The sequence below is a fragment of the Vipera berus genome (assembly GCF_964194415.1).
Source record: "Vipera berus genome assembly, chromosome: 1".
Classification (NCBI taxonomy): domain Eukaryota; kingdom Metazoa; phylum Chordata; class Lepidosauria; order Squamata; family Viperidae; genus Vipera; species Vipera berus.
In genome coordinates this window covers 130,538,071-130,552,704 of record NC_138202.1, presented here as the reverse complement: position 1 = coordinate 130,552,704, position 14,634 = coordinate 130,538,071, and the positions used below count along the sequence as shown (strand labels likewise).

General features: G+C 39.2%; 1 protein-coding gene across 1 annotated transcript in view; it reads left to right on the top strand.

Annotated features, from left to right (window-relative positions):
- The window catches only part of SEMA5B (semaphorin 5B), a 203,776-nt gene extending 189,818 nt beyond the window's left edge, over window positions 1-13,958 (top strand). Inside the window, exon 21 of the mRNA XM_081315124.1 lies at window positions 9,193-13,958. Within this exon, the coding sequence (XP_081171250.1) occupies window positions 9,193-9,348 (156 nt within the window). The 3' untranslated portion in view covers window positions 9,349-13,958. The remainder of the gene's footprint in view (window positions 1-9,192) is intronic.
- The last annotated feature ends 676 nt before the right edge of the window (window positions 13,959-14,634 follow it).

Genomic DNA, 14,634 nt, shown 5'->3' with positions numbered 1-14,634 from the left:
TATTTAGAAAAAGAATTTGCTGCATCATCTCTAAAGTTTCCAAATGCAGGTGGATATTGTAGACACTTTTCCATGTCAGGCTCACTATGTCTCAGTTGGCTAAGCTCTAAATTAAATTAGAACTTTCCTCCATGATAGGATAATCATCTTAATTCAGGAAACCATTTACAGGTAGTCTTCGGCCTAGGATCATAACTGGGACTGGAACGTCTGTTGCTAAGCCAGATTACTGTTAAATGAGTTCAGGCCTGATTTTACAGCCTTTTTGCCCAGGGTTGTGAAGTGAATCCTTCTGGTTAAGTGAAGCCTGCGGTCATTAAGCAAATCCAGCTTGTTGGAAGCCAGCTGGGAAGGTTGCAGGTGGTGATCACGTGACTTCAGGCTGCTGCAACAATCATAAATTCATGCCCGCTGCCAAGGGACTGAATTCTGATCACGTGACTGCAGGGGTTTCTATGGCCATCCTAAGCGCGAGGACCAGTCAGAAGTAATTGTTTTTCAGTATTGTCATGTCTTCGAGCAGTCACTAAACAATTGGCTGTAAATTGAGGACTCCCTGTATATTAGGACTGTGTGCTCCTCTTCCAATTGTTGCTACCATCTGTGGATTTTCTTCTTGTTGCTCTTTAAAATGGGTCTTAACTTTTTTGTTGGAAGATCTTTGGACAGTTTTCATTAGAAAATATTGTTGAGAGAGCTTGAGTATATAAATAGCCTGCTTTGTTCAATTCTTTGCTGCTGCCGATAAGCACACAAAACCCCTGCATGTAGGCAAATGGCTAGACTACTTGCTTTGGAGAAAGTATCTCTTGACTGATTGATTGATTACATGCCATCAAGTCATTGTTGACTGATAGCAACCACATAGATAATTTTTTTCTTCATGATGATCTGTCTCTAATTTGATCCTTCAGCTATTCCAACAGTACATTCATCACTGTTGGAATTGAGTCCATCCCATTTGCCGCTGGTTGTCCTCTTCCCTTTCTTTCCACTTTTTCCAACATTGGAGCCTTCTCCAGAGAGCTGGGACTTTGCATAATAATGTATCCAAAGTAGGACAATTTAAGCCTGGTTTTATATCTATATAGGTGTTTTTTTTTAGGATAAGGAAACAATACTTTTTTTTTGGAGCAGGGGCTGTATTCTCAAAGAGGTAAAGCCAGAACTGCCAAAAACCTTTGTCGCCCAAATTTTAGTGCTAGTTCATGCTCACTTTATAAGGCAATTGGAGTACTTTGACAGTCCCTGTTTCTGCAATAGATTTCTAGAAGTACTACATATGCATCACTGAGAATGAGCAGAGCTGAATGTCATTTGGTCTTCGGAGCAATCCTCTTATGCCTGTGAGCTTTTTGTGAGATACTCTGATTTGTGGGAGAGATAATAGCTCTTCATTAAGAGGCACAAAGCCCTTTCATATCCTCCTTTTCTCTCCTAGTCCTTGACTATATGTCAAATTGTCCAAGACTTGCAGGCAGGAATTTGCAAATGGTCGTAGGTGGAAAACTAAGGATGTTTACCTGGTTTGAACATGAATACCTTGAATTTAGGATTTTTTTTCCTGATCGTGGCTACCTCAGTAAGCAAATCTCAAAGACTGATGTCTTGCATGTCTCCTGAATCATGAATTCAGTTTGGTATATATCAATTTGTATACCAGTTTGGTGTGTAGAAGTTATCTCTTACCAGTTCTAAGCCTGGAAACCAGGAGACTGTGAGTTCTAGTCCTGCCTTAGGCATGAAAACTCTCAACCCAACTTGAATCACAAGGTTGTTGGGAGAAAAAAGGAGGAGGAAAGAGTATTAGGTATACTTGGCATCTTGAATTACTTATAAAGTAATAAAGGTGGAATAAAAATCTGATGAATACATAAATAAAATAAATATCAATTTGCCTTGTGTATTAGCAAATTCCATTGTTTAGTTGTGGGTACAGCTGCAGTTAAATGATTACAGGTGAAGGGCATTATATTGTCCTTTCCTGTTTATTGAACTCCTTCCAAAACGTATTCTTCCTACAGTGGCAGAAAGTTGTTTGCAAGTTAATGCGAAAACATTTTTATTAAGCACAAGTCAGCATGAATTTGGAAAATGAAAATTGTGTGAGACAAAAGAAAATCTCCACCACCCATCCTGTTTCTCTCATCTCTTTCATCTAATTAAATGCATGATGATTGATGCAGAAAGGCCATATCCTATTTGTTTCAAGAACAGCTTCATTAACTGAGTTTCCTGAATTTCCATTGTCCTGAAAATATTTGCTTCTTTCTGTCTAATAAAGTCCTTAGACACTACTAGAATGTTATGTAATGCCAGGATGGTGCTGAAGGCTATGCTGAGGTTTTTGAAGATGATCCCCTGAATGTTGTCTTCTACCATAGAAGTAGAGACTGAGAGTAAAAGATCACAGGTTATAGGGATGGGAGAGAAAATTCCAACAAGAAATAGGGGTGCAGTTAGGCTGAGTTTAGAAAAGCCAGTCCTTAAAGGAGAAAACTATAGAAGAGTCATGTTTGGCTACTAGTAGATGAACGTCCATTTAGAAAACTGAAGATAATGGCTAGAAAATCACTGGCAATATACATGTGGATTGGTTTTCTCCTGTCACAGTTTCTCCTATTTTAAGAACTATAGTTTAGTTACTGCTTATCAGTGATGAAATATCTATTTTCCTCCACCAGAGAATTTCAGTCCCCAGGGCTTATTGGGAGAATGATAATTTAAATATAGTGGGAAAGTTAATATAAATGTAGATCAGAAAACTGGAGCCACTAGATCGTGGGCATAATATCTGTTAAGGGGAGATTAAACATCTGCTAATGAATTGGTGGATGGAGGAAGTATGAGATGAAAGAGAGAGAGAAAATAAATTCTGCTTATTTCTCTGTACAGGTGAAGAATCACCTCATTCTCCAGATATTGCTAACTGCAATTTGGGGGTGGGAGGATATTGTACTTCATCAAAATCTGGAAGGCCCCAGCTCTCTGCCCTACTCTACTTAAATAACAGAGTGATAAGATGAATAAGTACTGTTGAAATTAGCAGAACCTTTTATGAGTACGTGATTATAATCTTAATGTCATAAGCAGTGCTGAAAACCTTCTGAGGAGGTTTTTTTGCAATAATCCTGTCCATGATTTGAATGGCTAATGCATTAGTTCCACCATGTTTGAGATGTCCAGTTTAGGTCCCTTGAGCTCTCCAAAAGCACAGATGAATTTGGGATTCTGAAAAGTAGGGCATCTGCTGTAATCAATGAAGTGGAAAACTTTCAGCTTATTAGGAGACATAGTCGATTTGGGCATTGTTTAAATGCCCCGGTAGAAGAATATGAGTGAATTTTTTGTAGGGAGAAAAAGCTATTATCCCAATAAGTCACAGCCACAACTACTGCTTTAGGTTCTCTCACCCTACATTTTTCTGCTGTTGTAACCCTGAATTTTAAAAATAAAGGCATAAAGAGAGTAACCAAAATTCAGGAATGACTGAATACGAGTTAAAAAAAAATAATGATATATAGTGTGCTACATTAGTGACATAAAGGACAGTAATTATTCGGTCATGTACATACATATATACATTTAGATAGGTCTAATACAGGTGGATATGAAACAACGAAAAAATAATCTGACCATTTGCTAAAATAAAGCACAACCTGTTCACAGCATTATAAAAAGGCAATCTCCTTCTCCGTTTCCTGTCTCTTGCAAAAACATTTTTACTTAACATTCTGAAAATATATTTTTCATTCTGTTTTAAAGGGTTTTTCAACTTTTTCATTTTGTGTGAGGGTATACAATATGGAAGGGTTGCAAATAACACAAGACTTGTGTCTGGATCCAGAGGATCAGATATTGAACTGGATATACAAAAATGGATCCTTTCAGCTTCAAACAAACCAGTTCTATCATGAAAGGTGCAAAAACATTTTGACACTGCATTTTCATGTGCATGTATCCATAAACGTGTGGAGCATGGAAGAAAAGAGAAGCAGCAAGCATCTATATTAGAGCCATAGCGTATTAAAAAAATACAAGGATTCCAAAGATTATTGCCCATTTTTCAATCATCAGTCATTCCTGTTCACCAGTCAATCAGAAGATTGATAGCGCTGTTTATGCTTTAATTACAACATTAAATAAGATTTAATTTGAAGGAGATTTTACCTGTCTAAGCATTAAATTTCCATGAACTACTGAGATAGTAGTAGACACTAGAGGTAGAACTACTGTTGGTGACATTAGTGTTTCAGCATTTTCTAGGTTGATAAGAAGTCTGGGTCTTTTACTATTGCAAGATAGTCTTACCCCAGAATCCTTTCTCCCCACCACTTTCTCATTTCCCCCCCCCCAATAATATTCTAGGTTCTGTTGTCAAATCTTTTAGGAAAGGTAAGGAGAGCATTTTTCAAGTCATCTCCTCAGCCATTTGTGTTTATTAAATTGGCTACAATTTGTACAGCACTTGGGCAGTATCATGTTATGTTCAGCATGAATGCCTATTGCAATACAAGCTGTTTACATCATGCATTTTAATAGAATTCTTTACATCATCATCAGATCAACCAGGTTGTTTGGATTGTAATAGTGCAAGCTATTTAAAATAAAATTTTAAAAACCCCAAGCACTGCACTTCCAACCGGCTGCTTTTTAAATGGTCTTCCCCACCTGATGCTCTCTTGATGTGTTGGATTACAACTTTCACAATTCCTAACCAGCAAGGCTGCTCCTAAAAGAGCAAGTTCCAAAAGGCTCATGTACATAATTTATGTTATATCCCACCAGTTAATCGTGACTAACAAAACATTAAAATCTACACATGGACACATGGGGAGGGTGGGGGAAGGTGGGATCTGTTGTTACTTGATCAACCATCTCCACTGTATGGAGATGGAAGCCCCAGACCAGCTGGCAGGCCATGTCTGTAGGTCATTACAAAAGGATAGAAGAGTTGGGGCCAACCTCACAGTGGTGAGGTGGCAGACTGATTTTAATTTTAAAAAACACCAAATTGTTGTGTGGATCTCTTGATATAATCTGGGTCTCCGCTAAGAATGTTCAGAATGCTAAAACCCTAGTAGGATCAACAGGATCTGTGCTGATTGCTCCATGATAACTATGTACTTTGAGTGCAGATGTCAGAGGTTCAGGCTCTGGCATTGGCACTTGAAAGCTTTCATAGTTGCAGGTTTAGAAAAACTTCATTTCTGAAATATTGGAAAACAGGCCAGATGAAGTAGATTGTAGTAGGCTAAAGTGACCACATTACTGAGAGCACAAGACACGTGAATGAGTATGAATGAGCAGTGCTTCTCAACCCAAGATCCATCTAATCCATAATGTCTGTCTAACAATGGTTAGTCCTATGTTTCCAAGAAGACTCAAGCGGGTAACTTGCTTTCAAAACATCCCCGTCAGTTCAACACATGCATGCATGCACATGCACGCACGCACACACACACAGAGAATGAACAACAGGCATTTCATGGGGAGAGGTGGACTATTTTGATCATATTTGAAATGTTTTAAAGTAACATGTTACATAGTCAAAATAGTTCTGTTGCACCCAGGTATTTCAAATTTGAAAAAAATTGGCACTCTCTTAATTCTGTCTCTGTTTTTGCTACCTGAAATGAAACTGAGATAAAATATTGAAAGTTGTTCAGAGGATTAATGAATCTTAAACTTGAGTCATTGGGCTTATATTTTGTATTTAATGTTTGAGGCAATCTTTCTTTGAGCATCATTTGCAGGAAAACCTTAAAGGGAGGGTGCATTTTTTCCCATCCAAAACGTTGGCTTTCCACAGTCTAAGATGAAGGAAAAGGTTAACTTTCTGCATGATCAGCACAACTCTAAAGCACTCTCGAGGCAGTTAAATATGTATTAGCCAAATTTGAAATATTCAGTGCAAGTACTTTTTCACACACCATATAATTTAGTCACAGTTGCTGGTTTATAGGTGGTATAAAAAAAAGGGAACATGCCATGGATACCTCAGTGTTTTTTTAAAAAAAATCACACCCATTAGTGCTGGCCACAGATGGAACATTCTTAGAATTGCTCAGAATGTGTTGAGGAAAAATTAATCATTCTCTTGGTCTTTAATGAGATTGGCCAAAGAGAGAAACAATTCAATTAAGAAGAATTCAAGTAAGACGGTAGTCGCTTCCAAGCTTTAGGGATGCCCCTGATGCTAGCCACATATTTATGGGGGGGGGCAGGGAAAACAAGAGCTGAGCTTAGAAACGAAAGGTTGAAGATGACTGAGTTTTAAAAATTGCGATCAGGGAAGACTTACCGTAAGTGTAGGAAATGTCAGTGACTGAATCAGGCAGGGTTAAGCAGAAGAAAGGCTTGTTTGTCAGTGAAACCCAGATTTATGACTTTCATAGAAATGACATCCTTATAGGCATAGGAGGAATGTTGATGTCTCTGTAAGGTAGCCTTCCCATCTTTAACAATATGAGACCTGTTTTCATCTGGTTAGCACAGTATGGAACTTCCGCCTTAAAAGATTTTGCTGTTGGCAAATATCAGTGCCATGGATCAAAAAACAACCTCTGTTTTTTTGTTTATGTATTTCTGTTGGGGAGGGAGGAGTTGAAATTTTAGGGGGAAGAAAAATAGTGGATTTTTCAGCTGGGAAATGAGAAATAAGAATAGAAAGAGGATGTGATGCTTCCAACATTGCTTTACAGTGTCTTGTTCCTGGCAAATAGTCATTTTGGCAGCTCCTGAAAATAATGTTTATTCCTCCTCATTTTGCATGATAGAGATAGCAAAGGAGATTTTCCATTTCCAGAAGTATGTGGCTGAGCCAGGCACGTATTTGTAGATACTATTGGTATTGCCCGTCCAGCTAACACTTTCCTTTCTTTTAGCTTGCTCTTTCCATTCTCACTGCCTTTCTTTTCTTGCTTCCTTTACGCCTGGCTTTGGTGTAGAAGTAGTCATCTCTCTGCAGTACGCCAAGATGATCCATGAACAGGGAAATTGTACCCGATTCGGTCACTAGTCAAAAGCTGATGAATTGCAGCAGTTTGGAAAGATAGCATCTGTTTCTCTTTTACACCGTTTTTTGCACCACCCTCTAAGCAATCCAGACTGTTTTGCTACTCATGAGTTGCATTTGGAGCAAAGGATTCCCTCCACCCAATTTAGAAAGCATTGACAGATCAAGTGGCCAAGCAGATGTTGTCAAGGGACAGAGGCTGATCTGAAAAGGAAAGGGTCTGGTGACAGGTTGGGGGAACAGAAGCTGCATTCTGTCTACGCTCTCATCTTGCAAGGCTAAATATCCCTTCCAGGGGCTTTTGATTTATATCATGTCAGCTAGGGAGGGAAAGCAAGGAGTTAGCAGTGCAGCTTAGTCGAATGCCATTAGTGCCTTCCCCCAGCCCCCTTTAATTCATTGAGCAATCAGCCATGCTAGGAAGGTGTGGTCCCCGTGCAACGAAATTACTCTGGCAGAGCAGTGATACATCTTGCAGAGGCGTCATTAGCCTTATGGCAGCTGCAGCAAGCCCGGTAGACTTGTCACATTTTTAATATCAGCGGATGCTGCTACTTAAGGTTTTGAGTGTGTGGTTGTCTCATGCTCTGCAGAATAATAGCGAACAACCTTTCGCTGGGTTCAGCCACTTTATTGATTGATAGAATACCTGCTGTGAAGGGTGCGCTTGTAGCCACTTGCTGTGGCGGAGGGGTGTGTGTGAGTAGCAGAATAAAATGGGAAATGTGATAAATGAGCACTCTTACCATGCCCATCTTTGCAGTCATTTTGTAAGACTGCCCACAGATGACCTCCAAATTCTAAATGGGCCTAGGTACCCAAAATGTTTTCCTATTTCTCAACCACACCAAAATGGGTCTTACATCCTGATTTGGATCTCTTGTTGTATTATCTGAACAGAGATAGAGTTAAGCACAAGAGCCAGTAATCAGGAAAGAGTAAATAACTTGATGCCTAAGAAGACCAACACTAGCTAAAATACTGGCAGCTGTGATTTCATATTTTTGTGTATATGATAATGCCACTGTACTCATTTGGTGTATCCAATGCAATGGAAATAAAGAGAGCTATAGAGCAGCTCATGAGGAAATCAGATATAAACACCCAACACCCAAGGGAAGGGCCTTCTCTGTGGGTGCGCCTGCCCTCTGGAACCAGCTGCCCATGGAGCTTAGGACTGCCCCCGACCTTCGTTCATTTCGCCGGGACCTGAAGACCTGGCTCTTTGAGCTCTCTGGCCCAGGCTGAGAATTTTTAACTGGGGTTTTTAATTTTAGGGATGATTTAATCTTTTTTAATTGTTTTTAACTTTTGTACTGGTTTTGTTTTAATACCCTGTAAACCGCCCTGAGTCCTTCGGGAAAGGGCGGTATATAAATCTAATGATAAATCTAAATCTAAATAAGCTAGTTTGAAAGGTTGGGCAGTTGCCATTGGATGGTTTGAGGACAGGTGTGTTCCTGCCACAGTAGGATTATAAATAGGAGATTTTAATTTGGCTTTTGAGCTAGAATTTTCTGAACAACTCCCTAAACCTGTAGAAGTAATCTGGTCCATAGCTTAGATAAGGTTTGGCCTATTTCCAACTAATCCTAACTTTCTTTATTCCACCCATAATGTTTCTTCAGAAGTGTAATACAATACTGTTTAAACTTTCTAATTTCTACTTGTTTTGTATGTACTAATGTTAAAAAAAATACATTTTTTTAATCTCGGATTTAAATTTTGTCCTTTATTATGCGATTCTTACTATCAAGTACTGCTTGGGATGAAAAAATAATTGCTCGTGTGTTTTTCTGAAGGAAAGAGAGTAGTAATGTGTTTTAAGGAGAGAGCATCTGAGAAACAGATTAAGAGCCAGATTTAGGTATTGGAGTGCCATTGCCCAATTTTTCTATTTTTCTTCAACAGTTTACAAAGTGATGCTAGAGAATCAGCTTCCAAATAGGAAGGCATCTGTGGGTGTTGGTTTTATAACAGTGGTAGGGTTCAATTTCTCTGGAGCCAGAGGCATTGTATCCCAACCAACAGAAAGTTTTGTACAGAGAAGCACAGCTTAGCCAGAGGGGAAGTTTATAACTGGCTGTAGTACTAGAGAACAGAAGGGACAAGAAGAGACACAGAGAAAAGGAGGATGAGACTACATCTAAAATTATTTTGTTCTTCTTTTACAGACACTGAACAAGAACAATTTAATACCAGATGACAGGACCAACTTCTATCCTTTGCAACAAACAAATGTGTACACAACAACCTATTATCCCAGTACACTGAATAAATACGATTACAGGCCGGAGGCCTCTCCTGGAAGGACCTTTACTAATAGCTGATGACAGATAGATCTGCCTAAGAACTGGATTACTTCCTATATGATTTTTATTTTTAAAATTGAGTTTATGGACCAAATATTGGCCCAATCTATAGATGTAAATATTATAAGTGGGCCTTTTATTTTCTCTCTTATCGGTGGTCTTATTTTCAAGTAGCACATCTCCTTAAGTGGATCTTCTGCTTATGGATAATGGGTGGCCTAGGATATTTGAGGAGTATTCAACTACAGATAGCAGATACTACTATGGATATCACTTTGGTATCCGATGCCAAGATAATCCTGGAACCAGCCCTAATGTGCTAAATTTGTGTGGAATGATAACGACTGCCCAGTACAACTTCAGAAGTTCTGTGGACATTGGAAGAGAAATCCTAGCAAAGCGCTGAGAATTCTTATTCTTCATATGCCTACAGGTTTAATAGCATTAGGAATATCATCCATCAGACAGGCTTGTGGAACAGCGTATTCCAGAAATTGGCTTTTAAGCTTCAGGATCAATCCGTATCATCAGCATTTTCTGTGACGTGGTGAAATATATGCAAGCAACCTTTAATGGGAAAAATTCCTGTCAGATTTATAAAACAAATGGGATAATTTCACACAAGAGAAATGTTTTGAAACATTTCTAAGGCAAGATAGTAAGACTTTTAAGTTTGAATACATGAAGCATGGGCTTTGGCTATACAGAAGATGTTTATTCTCCTGGACAATATGAAGAGAGTGAAACAAGAGCCATGGAAGATTCTGAGGGAAAGAAACTTTTCTTGCTTTGATTCCAGGAGATTCTTAAGACACCGTTGGACTGGTGGCCCTCTTGCCCTTGTTGAAATTACCAAGCTTTGTGCTAATGCTGATTTTATTTTTTATAATTTTTTATTCACTTGAACAAAGAGAAGAATATTGATTTCAGTATGTCTCTAAAGAATGTCTCCATAGTGTAGCCTAACCCAGAACGCCTACGGCAAAGTCCTTTAGTGTCTTCCAGCCAAGAAAGAAATACAGTGTACATCAGTAGCTGCCATTGTTCACTAGTATTGGAGCAAGAAAGATAATTATTCTGCTCCAATTAAAATAAACTGGGGTCTGTAGCATTTTGAAACAATCCAGCCCAGCCTGGAAAGGTTATCTTTTATGCTGCGGTATACTGGTGCGTCTAGTCATATCATTTGGGCTAGATGAGTCTCTCATTAATGATACCTTCTCATCATCTAATGTATAAACTCTTGGTGCTAAGCAGTGAAGATGGCCGCAATATATAACATCTGATAAGAATGTAAGCCAGTTCCTACATGCATTCTGATCCGTTTGCTGTTGCTGGATTGTCCGTGCTGTAAGCCATTGGTTTCCAATTCAGGTTGACTAGCATTCAACACCGTATGGGCAGCTGCTGGTAGTACCTTCATAACTGTCTCTTGGAAGAATTATCTGAAAGTCCAGACACAGTCCAGACCCTATATCCAAACAAGAAACCCAGACTGATAAGTGACTCTAAAACGACTCAGGATGCTGTTTTAAGTGAGAAAGTGGTCCAGGGCTGATACCAGCGTCTCCTTCTACCTTACAGAATCAGAAGTCATAAAACAAGCATTAGTGCCTAAGCTGTGAAAAACCCTGGCTGAGTGCATGGGACAGATACGATTTAGTGATTTAGATAGGATGTCCTCCACGGATCTTTCTGTTGGCTAATGATGAAAGAGAGAGTGATCGGGCAGTCAGATTGCTACAGGCTCCTAACCCAAGCTTGTAGGAAGGTATGCCAAGTTCCTGTGAGAGCAAACTCTGTAAATTTCACCAGCAGAAGCTGCTGCTTGTGCAGATCTGTAATAATTGGAATACTTGTTATTAGCTAATTAACACTTGAGGTCTGTAAGAAATTGTTGGATCAAGGCCAGAGTAAAGCATTGTTTCAGACAGAGTTCCATTTTTGTTGTTGTTGCAAGAATTCATTTGGTAGCAGTAACTGCAAATTAAGTATTCACTATCTTGTTATTTTGCTTGATTTTTTTTTTGCCACGATGGGATCCAGTGACTTAAATACTGTAGTGGGTTTTCATTCTTCTTACGTATTTTTTCTTCATATACCAGAAATCACAGCATGTCTCAGGACAGGGATATTTTTATGTACTCTATTGCAATTCTTTCTTCCCAGGGACCCAAATGAGAAAAATGATAGTCTTTCAAAAATGAGAACAACCATTCTTGAATCAGCTGCCTATGCTCCTGAAAGGAAGAAAATTGAGGGAAGCAGTGGGTGAAAAGTAACCAGAGCTATTACCATGCAGTGTCTGTTTGAGCGTACCATTTTTCCCCTAGTCTACGTTAATGCTCCCTAATTCACAGGGAAGGCTATTGACACTAAGATTCTTCTGTCTCCAATGCCTTTATGCTTTAGGCAGAGGCTGCTGGTGTTCTTGGTGATCAGTCCTTTACACTGTGGAGAGTTTGTCTAAATACTTGCTTTTCCATGTGCGGACTGCAATACCAGCACAATGGGAATTTCATGCACTTTGCGAACAGTGTTTTCACTGAAAGAAACAAAGCTCTGGGCCCCTCTGTTTGACAACCAAATCATCTAACCTTTGATGTGGCAACAGTCCCACGCGTGTTCAGGTGTACTTCAGTCTTTTGCTGTATGAGAAGTAAAGCCACCTCGGAGCATTCCTGTGCCGACCAGATTATTCTTCAGGGCTGCCCAGAAAGCTGCTTTGGAAACTCAGTCCTGTATATGCAACGCCAGGGAGCGACGTGGGGGGAAATAAATTAAATTTCAAATTAAATTAAATGCAAGCTTCTGGGAACTGTGTCTTAATATTCTTATGATCAGGCACCAAGAAGACGTTCGCAAAAGTCTACTATTAAAAAAAAGCACTAGAATGAAAGCCAGATGGATTAAAGCCTTCCCATTTCTTGATAACTTCAGCCGCCTATTTGTGTGACTTTACGTGGCATCTGCAAAATCTAACCCAGCAGCTGTGAAAACTAGTTATTAAAACTAGTTATAGCTCATAGTTATTTCAGAGGGCTGTACGGAGTCCAAGTATATGGCTGAAGGAAGCACCGCAGCCACTCAGATGTTTAGAAGTGAGATTTGAAACTTTTCATTAATTCTGATCTTCATTTAATCATTTGTTTCCTTCATTAGAGAGGACTGGAGGAAGGGAGGGAGTTTTCATATTTGGATAGGGCAGTCTATTAACACCTTTCTTTTTCATAATTAATTTCTGTGATCTTTTGGGTGTGAGAAATTATTGCTATATGTGTTTCATTATGGATCATTATCTTATTACATTAGCTTTTAATAGGTGAGGTTTTTAGAGATTTGGCAATTTGCTGTTACACACTCTGGTTCAGCAATTCCTTACTGGCAGCTCTAAAAACTTTCTTCCCAGAAGAGCTGATTCATTTAAAGGGAATTGACAGCTCCTGCTGCTGCCATCCTTTCAAGGAAGCCATACTGACAGGAGAATGTGAAGTGCGCATCTTGGAAAACCTTCTAGGTTCTGAATTGGAGCCAAAGGGTCCAAAGTGAGTCAAAAGCAGGAAGAGCTGATCAGCCTGTTACAAGATTGTCCTTCAACAGTTTCTCTGTGTTCCTGTGGTTTTCTTCAGTGTTGTCTTCTTCCATCACGATAGGAATACAGAGCATGTTTACACTGATAAAGCAACGAAGCTTCATCACAAGTCTATGCCAACCATGTACTTACTCTGCTGTCTGTTTCTGCCAGGGCACCAAAATGCAATGTGGGTCATTTGTGTTGTCTCTTCTCTAACTCAAAAGAAATATGGTCTCCTTTGCTGAACTGTTGCGACACCATCCTGAACTGCCCACTGGTCTAGAGACTGTTTCGGAGCTCGATCCTGAATTGACTGCTGGGAGTTCACTTGATGTGTATTGTTCTTAAATAAGATGCCCACTATGATGGGATTAAGGAAAAACAACAACAACACACACACACATACACGGAGAAGGAAATGTCATTCCAAGGGAGATTGCGTATTTCTGTGACTCACCCACATCTGAAATACACACATATACCTATTGCCTTATTATTTTTTTAGAGAATGATAAATTAAGATCTATATAAGAAGTGGGAATGATTTGAATTCTTTTCGAAGCATAATTTAGGACTATAATTTCCTAGCATTATGAAATCTATTGTGACAAGATCATTCAGAGTTTAATCTGTGTAATCATTACTCACACTGAATGTGAAATTTTCTTACCCATGCAAACTATAAATGCCATGGAATCCTCTTATTCAAACACTGGTAAATATATTGTTATATATTTATAACAGAAATGTTATATATTTACTGCTGAATGTCTAAAAGTAAATTTACAATAAAATGGGGGTGGGGGGGAGACAGAAAATGGCAGCACTAGACTTTCCTGATAGTGTTAAAGGAAATCCTTCCCCAGCAGATTTTAACAAAAACTTGATTTTTCATAGATCAGTGATTTTTTTTCATCGTTTAATGAAAATTGAAAAGTTGACTTTTTAACTAGAAATGTTCATCTTCCCCTGAAAAAAAATCCATTCCTGTTCAGAATGGCAAAGTAAACAATGTTTGTATTTGCTCATACTTTACGAATAAACAGCCCAAATTGACTTAGTACTTTTTTGCTACTGTCTTAATTATCAGTCAGTAGATGTGAAGCTAGAACTACAAAGTGAACAATTGAAGCTTTTTTTTCATTTTGTTTTTCTTTTGTTGTTCGGTTGCAGCAGCTGTGGCATTTTGCAATCTCACTTTGCATGCAAAATTGACCTGAAAGAGCCAAGACGTGACATTAGTTGTGTGAACACTTTCTTTGGTTTGCTGTTCAGAACTACCCAGATGCAGCCATTCAGTGGTGCCTGTTGGGAGGTGACTCCGGGTTATGTGGTTTAATTTGTATTTGACAATGAGTGGGGGATGAGTGTGCAGTGAAAGCCAGCTTGGTGTGATGGTTAAGGCACCAGATTAGAAACCGGGAGGCCGTGAGTTCTAGTCTTGCCTTAGGTGAAGCCATCTTGAGAGACCTTGGGCCGGTCTGTTTCTCTCAGCCCTAGGATGCAGTTAAGGAAAGGCCATCTCTGAAATCTTGCCGAGAAAACTGAGGGACTAATCCAGGCAATCACCGGGAGTCAAGATGGCTTGTAAGCACAAGGAAGAAAGTGTCGGTGCACACTACCTGTGTCAATAATGAGACAATGGTTGTAGGGAAAGGCAGCTGAGGCAGTTTTAGTTATACTGAATACTGATGACAAAGTGTGGTCTCAATTGCAAAAAATTAAGCCAC